Here is a 23,938-nt window from a genome sequence, read left to right as displayed (position 1 = left end):
GGCGCCGATACACATTTCTGTACTGAATGAAATATTACCACTACCGCTACCTTTTTAAAACCAAATCCACAGACGATGCAATCGCCATCCCCATGCACACTGCCCTATTCCATCTGGACAAGAGGAATACCTATGTAAGAATGCTGTTCATTGACTGTAGCTCAGCATTCAACACCACAGTACCCTCCAAGCTCATCATTAAGCTTGAGGCCCTGGGTCTCAGCAATGCCCTGTGCTATTGGGTCCTGGACTTCCTGACGGGCCACCCCCGGGTGTTGAAGGTAGCAAACAACATGGACAAACTGAAATAGTCCACCCACACAGACAGTGTGATGAAGAAGGCGCAACAGCGCCTCTTCAACCTCAGGAGGCTGAAGAAATGTGGCTTTTCACCTAAAACCCTCACAAATATTAACAGGTGCATAATTGAGAGCATCCTGTCCGGCTGTATCACATACAAGGGTATGGCAACTGCACCGCCCACAACCGCAGGGCTCTCAGAGGGTGGTGTGGTCTGCACAACGCATCACCGGGGGAAAACTACCTGCCCTCCAGGACACCTACAGCACCCGATGTCACAGGAAGGCCAAAAAGATCATCAAGGACAACAACCACCCGAGCCACTGCCTGTTCACCCCGCTACCACCCAAAAGTCGAGGTCAGTACAGATACATCAAAGCTGGGACCGAGAGACTGAAAAATAGCTTCTATCTCAAGGCCATCAGACTGTTAAACAGCCATCACTAACTCAGAGAGGCTGCTGCCTACATACAGACTTGAAATCATTGGCCACTCTAACAAATGGATCACTAGTCACTTTATTAATGCCACTTTAATAATGATGTTTACATATCTTGCATTACTGATCCCATTTGTATATACTGTATTTCATACCATTTATTGCATCTTGCCTATGCTGCTCGGTCATTGCTTATCCATATATTTATATATAGATATTCTTATTCAATCCCTTCACTTAGATTTGTGTGTATTAGGTAGTTGTTGTGGAATTGTTAGATTACTTGTTGATATGGCTGCTCTGTCGGAACTAAAACCACAAGCATTTCACTACACTTGCAATAACATCTGCTAACAACCATGTGTATGTGACCAACAAAATGTGATTTGGTTGTGATATATTTTTTTCCCAAAACACAATTCAATAAAATCACAATAGCTTTTTTTTGTCTTTTGAACATTTTTAATCATCTTTTAACGCAGACGCAACACCTAATAAACACTTTGTACTTTATTTTTTTTTTGCGTAGGCCAGGGGCCTCATTTATTAAAAAAATTCTTAGATTTATACTTGAACTTAGTCGTAATATCATTTCCGACGGTGTGCTTGCGTTCGATTCATAAAAGATACTGAGCATAAAAAAACTTGCTTGCGCAGGTTCTAAGAAGCCCGTTTGTAACGTACGCACCTGTGATCTATAAATCTCAAATGAACTTAAAATTGACGGCACATGAACGCGCCTTACAATCAGCGATTTCCCCTTATAGAATGCCAGCACAAATGAGGGTTTAGTCAGGAATAGCCATGGATCATAATGCGCAAAAAAAAGTCATTCCGGTCTCTGAAAACTCTCGCCCTTCTAAAAGCAGTTTTCGATGTCTTCCAATAACACAAGAACAGCCACAGTTACTTTTTTTCTAATTTGACACGCTATTTATAGAACACCGCATCCTGTTTTTAAATCAAAAAACCTTGCGTCTGTTTATTGTTTATAAAGCTAATGCAAAGTTGACCACAGGCTTGGAGGCATATGTGTCCCAAGCTGCAATCCCCCTACATAACCAGCAGGAAAATCATTTACGGCAAGTCCAGACTTTGAGATCCTTTCCACGTCAAAGTAAGGTTTTATAAATAACTACTTATATGTGGTTTTCTGCGTAAGTCATACTTAAGATCAAAATGGATCGTAAGTCCTTTTTAAAAATGAGGCCCCAGGCCCTGTTGTTACCTCTTACCCCAGCAATAATGCTGTGCATTACAGCTCAACTTACCCCAAGGCAAACATTTTGGACTATATTAGCCCACACAGCTACTGTAAAAGGATGCACTTTCATGTTAAGTTTAGGACCTCATATTGCAGCTTATAGAGACCCAACTGATGTATAGAACAATTTTTAAAGTATCTACTTTTGTTCAGATACAAGTATCATGAACCTCTAACACAACAAATGAATTTGAATTTGTGAAAATCCGTTTAGTGGACATAAAATGCTTACCACTTTATCTATGTGGTTTCTTCCTTCACAGACTCCATGAAATGATGACCTTTTCTTAAGCATTTGGTCGAAATATGCATTTTGTGTATGGTTTCCTAGAAACAAGGGCAGCTCAACTTACCCCACTCTCCCCTATGCTATATTTTATATTACAACTGGGTGGTTCGACCCCTCAATGCTGATTGGCTGACAGCTGTGGTATATCAGACCGTGGACCATGGATATGACAAAACATTTATTTTTACTGCTCTAGTTACGTTGGTAAGCAGTTTATAATAGCAATAAGGCTTCTCAGGGGTTTGTGATATATGGCCAATATGCCACGGCTAAGACCTGTTTCCAGGTACTCTCCTTTGCTTCGTACATAAGAACTATTCTTAGCTATGTTATATTGGCCATATAGCACACCAACTCGGGCCTTATTGTTTAAATGAAAAATACAGTCACTTTATCCACTCCCTCTCTCTATGCCAGTTAAAGTGCTTTAAGCAGAGCCTGGCTGCTGTGGCTTTAAGAAGTCTATTCTGTTGGCCCCTTATTGGATGCTAGAGCTGCACGCTGTGCACCAATAGTGCGCAGAACTGTACAAAGAGATCTACTCCCTCCCCCCAGCCTCAGCACAGTTACCCTTACAATACTCAGAGCTGGAGAAGAGAAAGGGATGCGCTCACACACACGGAGACACAATATCATCTAAACACTTTAACGTTACCGTGATACAACATTTATAGAAACATGCTAAATGGAATATGCGTTCTGGAGATTCATTTTGATATGAACGTCTTTGTTCTGGTCAGTAGTTTTGGAATTGTGTTATAACGGATCAGGGATGACAAAGAGAATGGGATACCGAGACTGGAGATGGCTGGCTCTTTGGTGGCATAATTTCTTTCTCTTGTGGAGTACAATAGACGGACAGACTCGCTACACCATCTCGGAGGAACTGAAACAGGGCTCTGTGGTAGGAAATCTAGCCAAAGATCTAGGTTTGGGACTATCTGAGTTTTTTGACCGTAAGCTGCGTGTCGCCTCTGAGGCTGGTAAGCAGTATTTCAGCGTGGATGCGGGGAAGGGCGAGCTGATCGTGAATGAGAGAATAGACAGAGAGACGTTATGCGGACGAAGCGCCAGCTGCGTTTTACCTCTGCAGGTTGTCATTGAGAACCCGTTACAACTGTATCGTGTTGAGGTTGAAATACAAGATATAAATGATAATTCTCCAAGTTTCCCTTCCAAACAACACCCGTTAGAGATAGCTGAAACAACTGCGGCAGGTGTACGTTTTCCCTTGGAAAGCGCACAAGACCCAGATGTGGGGAGTAATTCTCTGAAGTCATACATTCTTAGTAAAGATGAATGTTTTACTTTAAAGGTAAAAGAACTCTCTGGCGGCAGAAAGGTACCAGAACTAGTCTTGACCAAAGCTCTGGACCGAGAGAAAAAAACTGTCCATCATCTATTGTTGACAGTTGTAGACGGGGGCAACCCAGTGAGATCCGGAACCTCGCAGATAACTATTACAGTTCTCGATGTAAATGATAATGTGCCCGTTTTTCAAAATGCAGTGTATAAAGTGTCTGTAAGTGAAAAAAGCGCCGAGGGCACTTTCATAGTTAATCCTAGAGCAACAGACGCCGATGACGGACAGAATGGACAGATAGAATATTCGTTCGGTGTTCATACGTCGGACTCGGTGCTATCTGTTTTTGACATTGATTTTCTAACAGGAAAAATCATTTTAAAAGGGCAATTAGATTTTGAGAGCGCTGCAAATTATGAAATTGACATCAGTGCGAAAGACAAAGGTAGCCCTAGAATGGAGGGACATTGTAGTGTGCAGGTAGATGTAGCAGATGTAAATGACAACTCTCCCGAAATAATTTTAACCTCCAAACCAAGTCCTCTGCGTGAGGATGCACCGAGTGGCACGGTAGTAGCTTTGATCAGTGCCCGGGACCTAGACTCCGGTAATAACGGTAAAGTGACGTTACAGCTCCCACGAGGTTATCCTTTTAGTCTGAAACCTTCCTTTTCTAATAATTACGCACTGGTCACAAGTGGTGTTTTAGACAGAGAGAGTTTCTCAGAGTATAATATTGAGATAACAGCCACTGATTCGGGCTCCCCTCCCCTGACTACCAAGAAAACTATAACAGTCACTATCATTGATGTCAACGACAACCCCCCTAAATTCAGCCAGTCCTCATATAATGTATATTTAAAAGAGAATGGACTACCAGGCTCAATGGTATCCTCAGTATCTGCATCTGACCTGGATTTCGGAGATAATGCCAAGATCTCCTACTCCATCTTAGACTCCAAAGCGCAGGACGTTTCTGTGTCTTCCTATGTGTACATGAACACTGATAACGGCAGTATCTACAGCATGCACTCGTTTGACTATGAGAAACTAAAGGTGTTTCAGATTCTGGTGCAGGCCAAGGACCATGGCTCTCCCTCTCTGAGCAGCAACGCCACTGTCCATGTTTTTATCCTGGACCAGAATGACAATGCCCCCGCTGTTATTTACCCCTCCGCTGCCCTGGGCTCGCTCTCTCACCAGAAGATGCCCCGCTTCGCTAAAGCAGGCTACCTGGTTACTAAGGTAACCGCAGTGGACGCAGACTCGGGCCATAACGCCTGGATTTCATATAAACTGGCGGAGGCCACAGACGCGTCTCTGTTCAGTGTCAATCTTTACACGGGGGAGGTGAGGACTAAACGCGCTGTGTCCGAGCAGGACGACTCCTCTCAGAGGCTGCTTATAGAGATGCAAGATGACGGGGAGCCGGTGCAGTCCGCCACGGTCACATTGGCCATACTGGTAGAGGACGGGCTCCACGAACCCATCTTGGACCTTCGTCAGAAAGCGCCAGAGCCTAGCAAGAAAAGCGGGAGAATCACCCTGTATTTGATTCTCTCTCTGGCCTCGGTGTCCGTGCTGTCTCTGGTGACTTTTGTCATCTTAGCAGTCAAGTGCGTTAGAAACAGCAGGAGCAGCGGTAGTTGCTGCATGAGATGGGACGACTTTGACGGCAACAAGAACCCCAACAGAAACCTGCAGATTCAGCTCAACACTGATGGGCCGATTAAGTACGTGGAGGTCCTGGGAGGGGATATGTTGTCTCAGAGTCAGTCCTTCAGGTCATGTGTCTCTCCCATGTCAGAGTTCAGTGATTTCACCTTCGTTAAGCCCAGCAGCACCACTGACTTTAAGGAGATGATCAACGTCCTAGACGCGTCTTTACCCGACAACGCCTGGACCTTTGAGAGCCAACAGGTGAGAAGTGAACTGTAGCATTGTGACGAATTGGATTGTTGGATGGAAACGGTTTTATGACGTTTGATATTAACACACAAACAACATGCGTGTATTTTTGTGATTCAACATTCCACAACTCTAAACCTTGTTCTTTTGGCAGTGTTTTCATTTACTGAAGATATTAATATTATGGTAGCTTATCCTTTAGACTATGTCTGATACAAAAGTCTGTAAATAAATAATGAATATTTTTACCATTGAAGTCGCAGTGAAACTTTGAATTCAAACGGTACTTTTTCCGATTCTAATATTTTTCCTATTTAACCAAATGCTGCAATGTTGCTTCCCTTCAGATTTATAAAAATGATATAATATTCGAAATATTGAATTCATTATTCTACCCTGATGATTGTAACCATTAGAGAGCTATTGTGTAATCTATATTGTTACTATAGTTGCTGTGTAGCGTCATTCTGTGTCTTTCTGACTGGCTCGTGGACGCGTATGGGTTTCAGCACCATGGACAGGGACCCGGCTGAATGAACTGTGTGGTTTTTGTGTGTAGGAGGGCAGACAGAGATTCTTATACAATTGCTGTAAAATACATATTTTTCAGATTGCCTGAAGCTCAATCGATATTTTATGCTAATTATAATCGTCAATAATGTGTTTCTTCCACAGCCTCTTCTAGAATGGCAGTATTTTGCATGATATCTGTGCGCAATGGGAGACTATATTTTGAAACATGTCTTACACTTTTACCTATTTTTAACTACAGGATATGGGCTGCCCATAATATATTTCCAACGAGACAATGTTAACAGAGTGATTGTATATTGGAAAACAGTATTTTTAGCCGCTCTCTGTGTTATGGTGCATCAGAAAGACCTCTACGTTTAGTCTGGCTACTGTGGCTTTAAGATAAACATTCTGTGAGCCCCTTATTGGATGCTAGAGACACACGCTGTGCACCAATAGCATACAGAAATGTACAAAGAGATCTACTCCCCCCCCCCACCCCCAGCCTCAGCACCTAACACTTACAATACTCAGAGCTGCAAGAGAGAGAGAGAGAGAGAGAGTGATGCGCTCACATACACGGAGATAGAATACAATCTCAACACAACATTATTTTTGTTATACAAAATGTATGGAAACATGCTAAATGGAATATACACACTGGGGATGTCTTTTGATATGAAGCTCTTCGTTCTGGACAGTATTTCAATGGGAATTGTGTTATAACGGATCAGGGATGACAAAGAGAATGGGATACAGAGACTGGAGATGGCTGGCTCTTTGGTGGCATAATGTCATTCTCTTGTGGAGTACAGTAGACAGCCAGACTCGCTACACCATCCCGGAGGAACTGAAACAGGGCTATGTGGTGGGAAAACTAGCTAAAGATCTGGGGTTGGGACTCTCTGAGGTTTTTGACCGTAAGCTGCGTGTCGCTTCTGAGGCTGGTAAGCAGTATTTCAGTGTGGATGCGGGGAAGGGCGAGCTGATCGTCAATGAGAGAATAGACAGAGAGACCTTATGCGGACAAAGCGCCAGCTGCGTTTTACCTCTGCAGATTGTCATTGAAAACCCGTTACAGTTGCACCGTATTGAGGTGGAAATACGCGACATAAATGACAATTCACCTAGTTTCTTAACAACGGAGCTCACATTGAAAATAGCAGAATCGACAGTTGCGGGCGTGCGTTTTCCTCTGGAGAGCGCAGATGACCCAGACGTTGGAAGCAATTCGCTCAAGTCCTATACTATTAGTAAAGATGACTGTTTTAGTTTAAAAGTAAACGAGCTTCGTAATGGAAGAAAACTCCCCGAACTGGTCATAGAGAGAGCACTTGATAGAGAGAAAAAAGCTGTCCATCAGCTGCTGTTAACAGCGTTAGACGGAGGCAATCCCGTCAGATCCGGGACTTCACAGATCACTATCATAGTGCTTGACAACAACGACAACGTTCCCCTATTTGAACACAATGTATATAAAGTGTCCATTAACGAAAATAGTCCAACGGGTACCTTCATGGTTAAACTTAAAGCGACGGATAATGACGAAGGACAAAATGGTGAGGTAAAATATACATTTGGTGAGCGTACACCCGAGTCCGTGCTTTCCACGTTTCACATTAACCCAGTGACGGGGGAATTGTTTTTGAAAGGTGAATTAGATTCTGAAAGCGCTGCAAATTATGAAATTGATGTAGCTGCTAAAGATGAAGGTATTCCGGAGATGGAAGGACACTGTAGCGTGCTGGTGGAAGTAATAGACCTAAACGACAACCCTCCAGAAATTGTCCTCACCTCCAAACCGAGCCCGGTGCGCGAGGACGCTCCTAGTGGCACGGTAGTGGCTTTGATCGGTGCCCGGGACCTAGACTCCGGGAATAACGGTAAAGTAACGTTACAACTTACAAAAGGCCATCCTTTCAGTCTGAAACCGTCCTTTTCTAATAATTACGCCCTTGTCACCAGCGGTGTTTTAGACCGAGAGAGCTTCTCAGAGTATAATATTGAGATAACAGCCACTGATTCAGGCTCCCCTCCCCTGACTACCAAGAAAACTATACCAGTCAGCATCATTGATGTCAACGACAACCCCCCTAAATTCACTCAGCCTTCCTACAATGTATATTTAAAAGAGAATGGACCACCAGGATCCTTGCTATCCTCAGTATCTGCATCTGACCTGGATTTCGGAGATAATGCCAAGATTTCCTACTCCATCCTAGAGTCCAAAGTGCAGGATGTGTCTCTATCCTCCTATGTGTACATTAACTCTGACAACGGCAGTATCTACAGCATGCACTCGTTTGACTATGAGAAACTAAAGGTGTTTCAGATTCATGTGCAGGCAAAGGACCACGGCTCTCCCTCTCTGAGCAGCAACGCCATTGTCCATGTTTTTATCCTGGACCAGAATGACAATGCCCCCGCTGTTATTTACCCCTCTGCTGCCCTGGGCTCGCTCTCTCACCAGAAGATGCCCCGCTCCGCTAAAGCAGGCCACCTTGTTACTAAGGTAACAGCTGTGGACGCAGACTCGGGCCATAATGCCTGGATCTCGTATAAGATGGCTGAGGCCACAGACACGTCTCTGTTCAGTGTCAATCTTTACACGGGGGAGGTGAGGACTAAACGCGCTGTGTCCGAGCAGGACGACTCCTCTCAGAGGCTGCTTATAGAGATACAGGATGACGGGGTGCCGGTCCAGTCCACCACGGTCACGCTGACCATACTGGTAGAGGACGGGCTCCACGAACTCATCTCGGATCTCCGGCAGAAAGCGCCAGAGCCTAGCAAGAAAAGCGGGAGAATCACCCTGTATTTAGTCCTCTCTCTGGCCTCGGTGTCCGTCCTGTCTATGGTGACCTTCATCATCTTAGCAATCAAATGCGTTAGAAACAGCAGGAGCAGCGGTAGTTGCTGCATGAGACGGGACGACTTGGACGGCTACAAGAACCCCAACAGAAACCTGCAGATCCAACTCAACACTGACGGGCCGATTAAGTACGTGGAGGTCCTGGGGGGGGACATGTTGTCTCAGAGTCAGTCCTTCAGGTCCTGTCTCTCTCCCATGTCAGAGTTCAGTGATTTCACCTTCGTTAAGCCCAGCAGCACCACTGACTTTAAGGAGATGATCAACGTCCTAGACGCGTCTTTACCCGACAGCGCCTGGACCTTTGAGAGCCAGCAGGTGAGCGGTGAGCTGTACCATTGTCACGATTATGATTCCTGACTCTAGTGCCTTTAATATGACATCCTATCATGAGGATTCAGAGTTTAGTTTTCCTATAGGCTATGATGTCATAATCAGTGAGTGGACACCAACCAACCTCGAGACATTTAAAGCATTAGGGTGCAGCTTAAGTACAAGATAAACGCTCTGTAGCCTATACTGCCTTGGAAATAATTACTGGCGCAGCAGGGCGAGGCGGAGCATATCAAACAAAAGGCTACAAGCTATAAATACACTGAACAAAAATATAAACGCAACTTGCAACAATTTCAAAGAGTTCATATAAAGAAATCAGTCAATTTAAATAAATAAATTCAGCCCTAATCTATGGATTTCAGATGACTGGGAATACAGATATGCATCTGTTGGTCACAGATACCTAAAAAAAAAGTAGGGGCGTGGATCAGAAAACCAGTCAGTATCTGGGGTGACCACCATTTGCCCCATCCAGCGTGACACATCTCCTTCACATAGAGTTGATCAGGCTGTTGATTGTGGCCTGTGGAGTGTTGTCCCACTCCTCTTCAATGTCTGTGTGAAGCTGCTGGATATTGGCGGGAACTGGAACACGCTGTCGAACATGTCAATCCAGAGCATCCCAAACATGCTCAATGGGTGACATATCTGGTAAGTATGCAGGCCATGGAAGAAGTGGGACATTTTCAGCTACTAGGAAATGTGTACAGATCCTTGCGACATGGGGCCGTGCATCATCATGCTGAAACATGAGGTTACGGCGGCAGATGAATGACACGACAGTGAGCCTTACACTGTAAAAATCAACCGTTTTTGGAGAAATTTAAACTGTGATGGATCCCCTATAAGTTCTTTGAATAACCCCTTTTAATGGTTCCTCAAAGAACCTTTTGAAAAAGCTTTTGGGGTAAATGTTTTAACTATCCCCCCCCCCCCCCCCCCCACCTCCAATATTATTATATGCATAACAATAACAACAATGATCCAATATTTTAGTTGTCAGTGTTTATTATGATTTTAGTGGCAAAGCAGAATTAAAACATCCAAATATGAGAAACTCCCAGCAGAGCCCCAAGTATAATGGGTATATCCTCTGGCGTGTTGGTGTTAGTGTTCTCCGTATCTGTAACGATTCTCGTCCTCGTCTGATGAGGAGTATGAAGGATCGGACCAAAATGCAGCGTGGTACGTGTCCATGTTAACTTTATTAACCTGAACACAAAATAACAAAGGTGAAAAAACGAAACAGTCCTATCAGGTGACAAAACACAAAACAGGAAACAACTACCCACAAACACAGGTTACCTAAGTATGGTTCTCAATCAGAGACAACGATAAACAGCTGCCTCTGATTGGGAACCATACCAGGCCAAACACAGAAATACAAAACATAGAACAAAAACATAGAATGCCCACCCCAACTCACGCACTGACCAAACCAAAAAATAGAGACAATAAAAAAGGAACTAAGGTCAGAACGTGACAGTATCCATCGCCAGAATGATTTTCCCAGTGAATGGTGATCGAACAGGGTTTCCTGTTATATTCATCAGTGTAGAGAGGGTCAAGTATGTGAATCCCCAAAATAGTCATTATACAGATGACTAATAAAACATGCACACGACAGTATTCTTACACATACCTTGTGTCCATAAATTGTGTCAATTTTCTGTTTTTTTTTAGAAAGATTTGCACAAATATGAAACGATAGACGGTATCATCATAAAACAATATCGATTGATTTCACAAAAGGGACCAAAACTTACCTTTAATTGAGGGGATCTTTACATTTTTTCGGTTAATTGCCTGCACCTGCTGTCCTTTCAAATTCAAATCCAAATGTTTCAGTTGGGCAGTTAGGTTCTTGCAAGAAACCCCACCAACTAAAGAGATTCCTCGATGAGCCCCACCTCCCATGGTGGTCTTGGAATAACCTTTTGGGGGGCTATTTTCTGTGCCAAGTACTGGAAATAGGTTATTCAAAGAACTTTGAGGATCTTAGAAGAACCCTTGTTGAATCCTTCATTTGTAGAGTACAGGATCTCGTCACAGTAGCTCTGTGCATTCAAATTGCCACCAATAAAATACAATTGTGTTCCTTGTCAATAGCTTATGCTTGCCCATTCCATAACCCCACCGGCACCATGGGGAACTCTGTTCACAACATTGACATCAGCAAACTGCTCACCCATACAACACCATACACTCTGTCTGCCAGTTGAGCCTGGGATTTATTCCGTGAAGAGCACACATCTCCAGCATGCTATCGGAGGTGAGCATTTACCCACTGAAGCCGGTTACAACGCCAAACTGCAGTCTGGTTAAGACCCTGGTGAGAATGACGAGTATGCAGATGAGCTTCCCTGAGACGGTTTCTGACCGTTTGTGCAGAAGTTCTTCAGTTGTGCAAACCCACAGTTTCATCAGCTGTCAGGGTGGGGGGGTCTCAGATGATCCCGCAGGTGAAGAAGCCGGATGTGGAGGTCCTGGGCTGGAAATGGTTACACGTGGTCTGAGGTTGTGAGACCCGGTTGGACGTACTGCCAAATTCTCTATAACAACATTAGAGGTGATTATTGGATTATGGTAGAGAAATGAACATTCAATTCTCTGGCAACATCTCTGGTGGACATTCCTGCAGTCAGCATGCCAATTACACACTACCCTCAACACTTCAGATATCTGTGGCAAGGGGCCGGAGAAATTCATGTTCATCACTCACCACATTAGTTCATCAGATGTACCAAAAAATATATTTTTCTGCAAAAAAACAATCAATGCTATTTAACTACCTACATTTTTCATTGTTGGACCTGGGTTTACAATGTATCCAATTTCGGTTTGTGTTGTTGTCACTTTGTCGCAAGAACGTTTGGCACGTGTCGGCACATAATTGCGTCATGATTGCAAGGTGTCCCGATATATTTTCCAACTGTCCAGATATCTTTTCCACAACTGTCCCGTCGTCTGGTTATAATGTCCATTCTAGCCAATCAGACATGAGTATTCAACAATGCTGTGGTATTAGATAGAATGTCAGCCGAATATTAGCACCAAAACATTCTTACCCGTATCTACATTCACCTTAATGTTGTAGCCGATGAGAATGGATGATATCTGGATCTGCAGGTTAATAAATGTTTGCAAAGTAGTTCAGAAAAAGGATTAACGGTTCACACTTATCAACAGCTCATCATTTCTTTTAAATGTGAAGTATATTTCACTCTTCATAACAGTAATTACATGTAGGTTTATCCAAATATATGAAATTTACATCAGTCAAATGATTACTTCGTTAGCTTACCAGTGAATAATACGGATTTCTGTAGGCCTATATCATAGCTTTATACTTTCTCATTAACGTATTTTGTCAATAGGTAGAAATTGCACGGGATCAAACGTGATAAGTTCATATGTCATTCATAATCCTTTTAAGCAGGCCTAATACATACAAAGAGATGTAAGTAGGCCAAAGGTTGTTATGTTGGTTATCAATGGCATTGCTGCCTCCTTGCCAAGACCCAATCTGTGGTTTACATCATGGCACATGGTTCAAGCGTTATCAACACCTCTGGAAAGTAAATCATTTGATAACCATGCCGCCTTGCGGCTACGTCCATCATTGCAATTTGATCATGAGTCCATCAGTTACTTTGCTTATATTCTATGTAAGTAGTTCTGTTCATTGACAAAACATAGTAACAAGTTCATACTTACTCTTGTGGTTTTATACCCTTTGTGCCGGTCTGTGCATTAAGCGCTTGGAAATGATATTATTTTATAAGTTCCATGGCCTCGTCGTCGTGAATTCTGAGTTGTTTTGCTCTAAAGGTAATGTCTTTAGCGTGTAACATGTCTCTACCTGGATGGTAAATCCAAAATGAGTGCCTCTAAGTTTTCACTCACTCTCTGCTTTGTGAGAGAGTTCTGTGTGGGGAGCGAGTCCCGGCTTCTCGGCCAATAGGAAACGGGTGTCTGTGTCCCCGCCCCAGAGAGGAGCAGAGCAGAGGAGACGAGTGTGGAGAGTTTTAGCCGATCCTTCATGGAGTTTTACTTTTCCTCTTTTTTAATTTTCCGTATAGAATTAGGGCGTCATGATAACTTCTAAACTTCCCACCGCACTTTTTCTTAAACGGAAGTGTTTACCGACAGCCTGGTAGCGTCGTTTTCCCGAGACTATAGATGAGTTACGGTAAAATATTAACTTTGAACATTTTCCATCCCCCGGACCCCGCGGATCCCTCATAATGGAATCCAGACAGAGGAAAGGCTACGGAGGGTGGCCAGTGCTGAGTCTATGGTTTTCTCTGGCGTGCTTTACAGGCGCGACCGCGCAACTCAGCTACTCTATTTTGGAGGAGCTAAGACCCGGGGCTGTGGTCGGGAATATCGCTAAGGATTTGGGCCTCACGGTTCAGAGGATAATTCAGAGAAAATTGCGGGTGATCTCGGAATCTAACGCGCAGTACTTCGAGGTAAACCATGCGACTGGGGATTTGGTTATTAGACAGACAATTGACAGGGAACACATGTGCGAATTAAGTTCAACGTGTTCACTACATCTTGAGATTGTACTTGAGAACCCTTTAGCAATACATCGGGTTCTTGTTGATATTGTGGATGCGAATGACAATGCGCCGCAGTTTTCCACTAAGAATATTTCCTTGGAGATATCAGAGGCGGCCGCGCCGGGCACCCGGTTCCGACTGGAGAGTGCGCACGACCCAGATGTGGGTATCAACTCTCTGCGCACTTATCACCTCGCACCCAACGACTGCTTTGTTTTGAATGTGGAAACGAAAAGTGACGGGAGTAAATTCCCGGAATTAGTTTTAGAGAAGGCTTTGGATAGGGAGACGCAGGCCTCGTTTCGCCTGTTGCTCACCGCGGTAGACGGGGGAAAGCCGGAGAAGTCTGGATCCACTCTTTTACTCATAAGAATTCTGGATGTCAATGACAATGCGCCCGTCTTTGAAGAGCCGGTGAAAAAAGTTAGCATTTTGGAGAATGTTGAACCGGGCACTTTAGTAACGAAACTGAACGCGACCGATGCGGATTACGGTCAGAATGGGCAGATCTCCTTCCTGTTTAGTAAATACACGCAGGACCGGGTGCTCAAGCTATTCAGCGTGGATTCTAAAACCGGGGAGATCCGTGTAAATGGCCAGGTGGACTATGAGACAGCGAATGAATATCACATCACCGTGCAGGCCAGGGATGGGGGAACCCCCGCCATGGAGGGTTCCTGTAACATTATAGTTGACGTCACTGATGTGAATGACAATTCTCCAGAGATAACGTTGACGTCACTGACCAGTCCCATCAGAGAGGACGCAGCTCCTGGTACAGTCATCGCCCTCATCAGTGCAAGGGACCTGGACTCTGGTAAGAATGGGGAGGTGACATTAAAGGTCCAGTCCGGCCTGCCCTTCAAACTCAACTCTGCCTTTGGTGAGCACTACAATCTCGTCACGGATGGCAACCTGGACCGAGAGACCATGGCAGAGTACACTGTGGTCATCATGGCGACCGACGCGGGCTCCCCTCCCCTGTCGTCGCGGACGACCTTCGTGGTCAAGCTATCAGATGTGAACGACAACGCTCCTTCATTCTCCCAGCCCTCCTACTCAGTGGACGTCCCCGAGAACAACGATCTCAGCACCCCCATCACCATGGTGACAGCCTCTGACCCGGACACAGGGGACAACGCCCGTGTCTCCTTCTCCATCCTGCCCAGCATGGTTCAGGGCTCCCTCATTTCCTCCTATGTCTACATCAACCCAGAGACTGGACATATCTACAGCATGCGTTCCCTAGACCATGAGACCCTCAATGCCTTCCGTGTCGAGGTGCAGGCCCGAGACGCCGGGGCGCCACCCCGGACTGCCAACGTCACTGTGCATGTGTTCGTAGTGGATCTTAACGACAACGCGCCCCTCATCGTATATCCGCCCTTTCCCCAGGACACGGGGCTGATGCTGAGTGTACCCCAGTCGGCTGGGCCGGGTCATCTCATTAATAAACTAGTAGGGGTGGACCCTGATAGTGGACATAACGCTTGGCTGTTCTACTCCATCGCCCCAGGGCCACACGCTGGTCTCTTCCGCATCGCCCCCCACACAGGGGAGCTCCGCACCGCCCGCAAACTAGCTGAGGAGGAGGGCGGCTCCGCCTATGACATCATCGTGGTCATCCAGGACAACGGCGAGCCCACTCTCTCCACCACTGTGGCCATCACAGTAACCGTGGAGGAGAAGGGCACCAGCGACGCCGCCACGGACAACCGGAAGACGTCTGTGATGCGTCGCACCGGCATGCCTGACATCACCCTGTACCTCATCATCTCGCTGGCCTGTGTCTCGGCCGTGTTCTTCCTCACCTTCCTCATCCTCATGGTGCGATGCCTCCGCCACCGCAGCGACCTCGGAGGGACAGGCTGCTGCTACAGCCGCCACCGGCCCAGCAGGGCCCACCATCAGAGACCCAGCAAGGACCTCCACCTGCAGCTCAACACAGACGGACCCATCCGTTACATGGAGGTGGTGGGAGGAGCTCAGGACCCCCCAGGAACACGGACCTACAGACCCTGCTACTCCACCATCTCCAGCCGAAGTGACTTTGTGTTTGTCAAGACGCCCATGATGAGTCACAACAACACCCTCAGCATGACACTCAACAGGAAGCACCTAATGAACTCAGCCATTGAGGTGAGGGCACTGGGGGGAGGAGGCGGGATACTGGCCAATCGAGTATTGTGAAAATCACTTGACCAATGACATAGGTCTGTAAGTACTAGGTTATAAGCATTGACATTTAAGGTTTTATCCTAAGATCCTGGTCTTTATTGACTTAGCTTACCCAATTGAGCCTGCTGACCTAGACTGACTAAGTCACGTAGCAATGCAGTATTTATCCTAAAGCCTAGTGTTGTTGACCCTCAACCCTCTCTTCATGATGTGTGTGGTATAGTAGATAGCTCATATAACTGTGTCGCCCTGCTAGCCAGCGAGGGGAGGAAACGAAGGAGGGGAGAATTGCTTTAATATTTCATAGGAGATGCAGTCTCCCTCGCTCTCTCGGTCTTCCAATTACTAAACGAGATCAGCAGGGAAGCAATGTTCTACAAGAGAAAGAGGGGAGAGAGGGAATGGATGGATTGGAGTGCAGAGAGGGGTAGAGGGGTAGAGGGGAAGAGGGAATGGATGGATTGGAGTGCAGAGAGGGGTAGAGGGGTAGAGGGGAAGAGGGGTAGAGGGGTAGAGGGGAAGAGGGGTAGAGGGGAAGAGGGGTAGAGGGGAAGAGGGGTAGAGGGGTAGAGGGGATGGGGTGGTTTTGACAGATGGAGAGTAACGACAGATGAAAAAAGATACCAGAGCTTAGAGTAATAGCATAGTGAGATAGGAAGTGGAGGGGGACCGGATGACAGAGAGCGAGGAAGAGAGAGGGGGGTGGAAAAGAGGGGGGGGGGGGGTGTGAGGAAGGGGGAGGATGGAACAGAGGGAAGGAAAGAGAGAAAAGGGGGAATGGGTCAAAGAGTAAAGCGGTGGCTGAAAAAAAAGGGAATTCCAGGGGTCAGCACGCGACCTCACTTCCTGTTGTCCTCTGAACCTTGATTGGTTCCATGCCATGTCTGAGTCACATAGCCAACCGTGACCTCACCCTGTGTGGCTGTCTGTGTGCCTGTGGCTGCAGCTCTAGTCAAACATTCCCAAACCTCATTCCCAGAGCACTTGTTAGGAAATACCATTTCACTCTGTGTTCCGGGGTGTGGATGAAAAGTTATGTTCTGACTGTCCACATGCAGTACATGCAGAGGACCCCTCCCTGTTCACTGACTAACTGTGTATATCTTCATTTCCAAGATGGCTGCCAGTGCTCTAGTTTTGATGTTTCATGTAGAGAGACTCAGTGGCCTCTTTCTCCTTTTTCATTTGTTTAATCCCTTTTTCATTTAGCCTGGCTAGTGATTATAGTTTTGGTAAAGTCCCTACAGGAAGAGGGCAGTGGGTAGTGTGCTGGTTTAGTTTGTCATAATGCCTCTTGTCTAGGATATGTGTCTCTGGTGAATTACACAGCTTATATCTCATGATGAGAGAGCACGGGTGTTTTCCTGGTTATCTGATTTTCTATTGGTCTGTTTCTCCTTTCGTGACTGTCATGGTCATCATGACTCTCTCTCTCGCTGTCTCTCTCTCTGTCTCTTTCTCTCTCTCTCTCTCTGTCTCTCTCTCTGTCTATCTCTCTCTCTGTCTCTTTCTCTCTCTCTCTCTTTCTCTCTCTCTCTCTCTCTCTCTCTCTCTGTCTCTTTCTCTCTCTCTCTCTCTCTCTCTCTCTCTCTCTCTCTCTCTCTCTCTACACCGGGGTCGTTAAGGTACCATCTGTCTCCCTGCTCCAGTGACACGTGTAGTACAGCAACGATAGAGGGAGGGCGAGAAGGATGGAGGGAAAGCGAGAAAGACAGTGAGGGAATCACATTACGCACGTGTGCCGCAGTGACAGACAGATTGGCCTCTAATGGACTAGCGCCACAGAGGGGACACAATCAGCGTGTGTGTATACAGTGTATAGTCAGGCGCTCCAAGCCCTACAGCAAGATGTAATCTTAGCAAGGCCCTATGTCCCCAGGGTCCCATTGTGGCAAACAGAGTGACTTCTCCTCTCATTTCAATAGCAGTGTGTAGTTCCTCCTCAAAGGCCTTTTGTATATGGAACCGTCGGAGTGTGTAGTTGTGAGCGTGTAGTACTGAGTGTGTAGTACAAACCCCCACATTGAGGGTATGTGTGTGCGGTCGCATTTGCATTATGTGGCTAGATCTGTATGTCAGGGTCTGCGCACACGCAGGTCGCAAGAAAGAGACGTCGATTTTGGACGTTTGTAAAGGTCCTGAGGACGTCGACAGGTGCCTTCGTCGGGCACTCCCCGAAAACAAAAGATGGCCCAAGCACTTGGCTCAAACTCGGCAGGCTCAGAGCCAGAGCGCGCTGCTTTAGACCACCGCGCCGCGGCAGTTCAGTTCTCGAGCGAGCAAGGAGAGTACTGGAATGATACTTAATGGAGGCCGTGTATTGTTTTTGAATTGTTTTGTTTTAAGCCTTCGCCTTCGCCCATAGCCCTTTAACTTAACCACTTGGAGTGAATTCCGAAACTTAACCCTTTGAGTCGTTTCTGTTTGAACCCTGTAACCTTTCGGATGTTAACCCATTCATTCTGTGTGGTTACAGAGTTATCATCCAATTGCGGCAAATTCCCGAAATGGAACTATGAGATCAGGTTACAGGGCGCGTGGTCACGTGCAACAACTAGATGTGGGAGCGTTTTGTAAATACTCTGTTCTCGCGGATGAAGAAGCAGCACACGCTGCCAATCGGCCCGCGTGGCTCGGTGAACCCGTCCCGGAGTCATCTACAGGATCATATGGCGTGTGACTGTGACTCAGTGTGGTCCAGTGTGTCAGTATAAATCTCACCAAAAGCCTTTCCCCTTGTTTTCGTCTCTCATTTGGTCTCCAGTCCTGGACTTATCCTCCTTGCGGGTCCTGCATTGTCGACTCTGTCTCTAGGATCCGTATAGCTTTCAGTATTAGGATTCATGATAATCTGTTTTCCTCCCCCCAGTGTCATCATCTGAATGGCTTAGGAGGACAATGGAACTGAAAAGCATTTATTGTGATAGCCGGGAGAATATTGTGTGGGAGTTGGTGTGTGGGGATGTGGGTTGGGAGACTATTAGGACTTCCTCTTTCAGACAGAGCACCAGGTGCAGTCTAGCCGCAGTTCTGTCAATGCCAAGAGGTGTGGGTGTGAGGGTGTGTGTTTTTGGTGTGTATGGGTGTGTGTTTGCGTTTGGAAACCGTAACTTCCTCACACGACACACAGCACCAGGTGGGGCCCGGCCTGTGTGAGAACCATGCCAGTGGAAGGTTTGTGTGTGAAGTGTGTGAAGTGTGTGTGTGTGTTTTTCAGCGGGAAGAATCCTGCCGATGAATGTCCTCCCATTCATCAGATTATGGCCAGTGCTCAAAGAGTTCTCCTCTCATTCATCTTTTCCGGGTCGGACTCGGGACGCACACTAGGATGGAGCCCAGATGTTCATGTCCCAGCGATTAGCGCCTTTTTCTCTTGTGTGTGTCCAGAGCTTTCACTCTGTGATCGTCCTTCTTTATCAGATAAAGATCAGATATGGACTGAGATAAATCCTCAGTCCATACAATTCTCTGCCGTTGTCTGTACAAATAATACTGTTTTCATGTAAACTGAACAAAAATATAAAGGCGAGATGTATACTGAGTTATTTAAAAAATATTTTTTATTTAACCTTTATTTAACCAGGAAAAGCCCATTGAGTCCCAGAGTCTAGGTCAGTATACATGACCAAGTAAATTAGTCAACTGTAATACATTAATTAGGCACTAATCTATGGATTTCACATGACTAGGATGCAGATATGCATCTGTTGGTCACAGACACCATTTTATTTTAAAGGTAGGGGCGTGGATCAGGAAACCAGTCAGTATCTGGTGTGACCACCATTTGTCTCATGCAGCATGACACATCTCCTTCACATAGAGTTGATCAGGCTGTTGATTGTGGCCAGTGGAACATTGTCCCACTCCTCTTCGATGGCTCTGCAAAGTTGCTGGTTATTGGTGGGAACTGGAACACGCTGTCGTACATATCAATCCAGAGCATCCCAAACATGCTCAATGGGTGATATGTCTGGGGAATATGCTGGCCATGGAAGAAGTGGGACATTTTCAGCTTCCAGGAATTGTGTACAGATCCTTGTGACATGGGGCCGTGCATTGTCATGCTGAAACATGAGGTGATGGCGGCAGATGAATGGCACGACAATGGGCCATTCAATGGGTCTCTGTGCATTCAAATTGCCATCGATAAAATGCAATGGTGTTCGTTGTCCGTAGCTTATGCCTGCTCATATCGTAACCCCACCGCCACCATGTTGACATCGGCAAACTGCTTGCCCACACAACGCCATACACGTGGTCTGCGGTTGTGAGGCTGGTTGGACGTACTGCGAAATTCTCTAAAACAACATTGGAGGTGGCTTATGGTAGAGAAATTAACATTCAATTCTCTGGCAACCGCTTTGGTGGACATTCCTGCAGTCAGCATGCCAATTGCACGCTCCCTCAAAAGTTGAGACATTTGAGGCATTGTGCTGTGTGACCAAACTGCACATTTTAGAGTGGCCTTTTATTTTCCCCAGTACAAGGTGTAATGATCATGCTGTTTAATCATCTTCTTGATATGCCACATCGGTCAGGTGGATAGATTATCTTGGCAGAAGAGAAATGCTCACTAACAGGGATGTAAACAAATTTGGGCACAAAATCTGAGAGAAATACGCTTTTTGTGCATATGGAACATTTTGGGAATCTGTCATTTCAGTTCATGAAACATGGGACCAACACTTTACATGTTGCGTGTATATTTCTGTTTAGTGTAGTAGTAGCTTAGGGACATGAACAGGTTGTAAGGCAGTAGGTTCTCTACCTATTAGTGTAACTCTGTCCAGTGATAGTGGTAACTGTGTTAGAAGCAGTCAGTCTGGTAAGTCTCTATGGATCAGAACAGGAGAACCATAATCCCTATCTGACCTCAGAGCAGACAGAGCTTCTCACTGAGGGAGTTCAGTGGGTTTTTCATCTACTCTGGTCACTTTCTGGTTTCTACCCTTAATAACTGACTCTGGATCATCTATCTGGAGCACTGCACTGATCCCTATCAGGAGTATTATGGGTGGATTTTTAAGGGCAGAAAGTAAGAACACATTTACTTGAGAACTGTTGATGTTCTAACAGAAGGTTGTGCTCTTGTAACTTGACCCTTTTCATGTGTGACCTGTGAACGCACCTCAGTAACAGCAACAGTATAGGACATGCTTTACTCAGATCTCATAGCGTTCCGGTGGCGGTGGAACGTCAGCCGAGCCGCGAGTCTGTTTCCTTTTGTTCCCTACATGCCTGTGGCGGGACCTGACCTTGGGAATGACCTCTGGGAGTGAGACAGGTTTTTTTAATTTTTTTATGTGGCTGCAGTGAGCGTCACACAGCTGGAATGCTGGGTCCCCTACTCGTTTTCAGATGAAAAATCACTTGTTCTCTTTTTCCCCTTTACTGCCATGGTGACTCACGCCACACTAGCAGAGCGAAAGGGGGAAATATACATCTGTCAGTCTGTCTCTCAGATTGAGACCAAATACCCACTGGACGAGCGGAGAAGATTAGATTACACATCCGCCCACCCGTTTCTTCCCTCCCAGTCATCATTCTCTAATTTAGAGGCCTATTCATAGTTCAAAGACCTGGGTGTTCCTGTTTTATTTACATTCTTGCAAATAATATGTAACCAGATAGCCAACCATTAAAGATGGCTGCCTCGAGTCCATCTGCTCGTCTGAATCCATCTACAGAATCCTTAACAGGATAGAATTTGCACAAAGAGCGAGTGATGTGTATTATTGTGTTACATGCAATGAAATCAGAGACCCTGGAGTAGACAGAAATGTAACCCGTAGTGGGTCATTTTGGCGCAGCTTGTAAATGACACGTTGGTGGTGAAGGTGTTATTGAAATTGGATAGCGTGTTTCTCGCTCTCTCCCCATACCCTCTTCTTCTCTCTCTTCCGCCCTCTCCCTCTCTGGTCTCTCTGTGGTAGAACACTTGTGTTAATAATGCAGGGGAGGCGGGCGGCAGCCGTGCTAGTTTGTCTGGGGAGCCTCTCTCTTCTCTCCTGTTCTCTCCTCCATTGTCGATTAGGAGACAGAGTCTGGAACACAGCCAAGGGTCTATTCACCGCCTCACTGCCAAACCACAGAGGGAGGGAGGGAGAGAGAGGAAGGGAGAGGGGAAGGGAAAGAGAGGAGAGAGAGGGGATGGGACAAGAGGTAGAGACGGAAGAGAAATGGATGTGGGTTGGGACTTTAGGAATAAAGAGAAGGGGGTCAGATATAGGCTTTTATCTCTTCTAAAAAACAAATCTTCCCTCTTTGGTCAATTTCGCACACTGTATCTGTTCATATTAAAACAACAAACAGCTGCTATATTCAGCTGACGCTTATTTTCTATGACTGCTCTCTCCCATGTCTCTCTCTCTCTCTCTTTCACTCTCTTTCACTCCCCCCCTCTTTCTCTCTCTTCTCCCCCCCTCTCTTTCTCTCTCTTCTCCCCCCCTCTCTTTCTCTCTTCTCCCCCCCTCTCTTTCTCTCTCTTCTCCCCCCCCCTCTCTTTCTCTCTCTTCTCCCCCCCCTCTCTTTCTCTCTCTCTCTCTCTCTCTCTCTCTCTCTCTCTCTCTCTCTCTCTCTCTCTCTCTCTCTCTCTCTCTCTCTCTCTCTCTTTCACTCTCTTTCACTCCCCCCCTCTTTCTCTCTCTTCTCCCCCCCTCTCTTTCTCTCTCTTCTCCCCCCCCCCTCTCTTTCTCTCTCTTCTCCCCCCCCTCTCTTTCTCTCTCTTCTCCCCCTCTCTCTCTCTTCTCCCCCTCCCTCTCTCTCTTCTCTCTCTCTCTCTCTCTCTCTCTCTCTTCTCCCCCCCCTCTCTATTTCTCTCCTTCTCTTTCCCCCTCTCTCTCTGGCTTCTGTTGAAAAACACAATCAGGTCTTTATGAGTGGGCTGTGAATTACACAGGCAGAGCGTGAGGAGTCCTTGGGGCACTCAGTCATGGCCCTGGGGATCTTAATGATTCTAGTATCATGTCAGAGTTCTTATCGCTGTGAATCAGCCAAGACCACATTTTAGACCAGCACTGTTTATGTGTCACCTATTTGTATTGACCCTGGTGAATCAATGTTAGGGAGCTTCTCATCAATGAAGCCCTCGTCTTGTCTGAATCTGATAAACAAAGACATTGATCATGTAAAAGCTTCAGTGGAGGCTTTATGAAGTTACATGCACCGTATTGAGGATAGAATCATCAACAAGGACAGATTTCTACTCCATATCTTGTGGAATCCCATACATTTAGTTGAGTTTTTGTTTTGTGCCTGTAATTGGGAGCGGAGTCCCTGTGTGTGTCCCTGTGTGTGTCCCTGTGTGTGTCCCTGTGTGCTTCACTGACGTTTTCTGCTCCATGGATTTCAGAACAAAATGGCCACCCACCCAGGCTGAGAGATGTATGCCTTTTATTCAGCCCCCCGACCACAGGCGAAAAGACTACACGCCAGAGGAGGCTGGCCGGAGGAGCTATAGGAGGACAGGCTCATCGTAATGGAATGGAGTTAATGGAACGGAGTCAAACATTTGGTTTCCATATGTTTGATACTGTTACAGTGATTCCATCCCAGCCATTACAATGAGACAGTCCTCCTATAGCTCCTCCGGCCAGCCTCCTCTGGTAAACACACACACGGATGGACAGAGACAATACACACATAAGACAGGCAGTCCCGTGGTCCTGTTGGTGTGTAGAAACAGAGATTTGACGTTGTATTTTGTGTTCTCTTCACAGCAAAAGCCTCCAAACGCTGACTGGCGCTTCACACAAGGACAGAGACCTGGACCCAGTGGGTGAGTACATAGACTCTTCTACACACACACACACACACACACACACACACACACACACACACACACACACACACACACACACACACACACACACACACACACACACACACACACACACACACACACACACACACACGAGATGGGGAGACATAGATTGAGCGATGGCTAGGAAAGAGAGGCTCCTGAGTGTCGGA

At 46.1% G+C, this 23,938-nt stretch overlaps 1 protein-coding gene and 1 long non-coding RNA gene across 46 annotated transcripts in view; one reads left to right on the top strand and one right to left on the bottom strand.

The window, feature by feature from the left end:
• Positions 1–23,938, top strand: part of LOC109864681 (protocadherin gamma-C5) — a 186,029-nt gene that overhangs the window by 149,180 nt on the left and 12,911 nt on the right. For 39 of the 45 annotated variants that reach the window (XM_031798539.1, XM_031798544.1, XM_031798534.1 and 36 more), the window contains exon 2: positions 23,686–23,744. In XM_031798539.1, coding sequence (XP_031654399.1) covers positions 23,686–23,744 — 59 coding nt within the window. Of the gene's footprint in view, positions 1–2,698; positions 5,516–6,548; positions 9,204–13,235; positions 15,929–23,685; positions 23,745–23,938 lie in introns of those variants that run through there. The other 6 variants (XM_031798519.1, XM_031798522.1, XM_031798553.1 and 3 more) reach the window with 6 other exon arrangements.
• Positions 10,212–13,114, bottom strand: LOC109864686 (uncharacterized). Its single transcript, XR_002251478.2, has 4 exons — positions 12,939–13,114; positions 12,290–12,344; positions 10,988–11,773; positions 10,212–10,433 (listed from the first exon to the last, which is right to left on the bottom strand). It is a non-coding gene; the product is annotated as an uncharacterized LOC109864686 (long non-coding RNA).

The sequence above is a fragment of the Oncorhynchus kisutch genome, linkage group LG19 (genome assembly GCF_002021735.2).
Source record: "Oncorhynchus kisutch isolate 150728-3 linkage group LG19, Okis_V2, whole genome shotgun sequence".
Classification (NCBI taxonomy): Eukaryota; Metazoa; Chordata; class Actinopteri; order Salmoniformes; family Salmonidae; genus Oncorhynchus; species Oncorhynchus kisutch.
The sequence above is the reverse complement of the archived record's forward strand: the minus strand, read 5'-3'. Positions and strand labels throughout refer to the sequence as shown.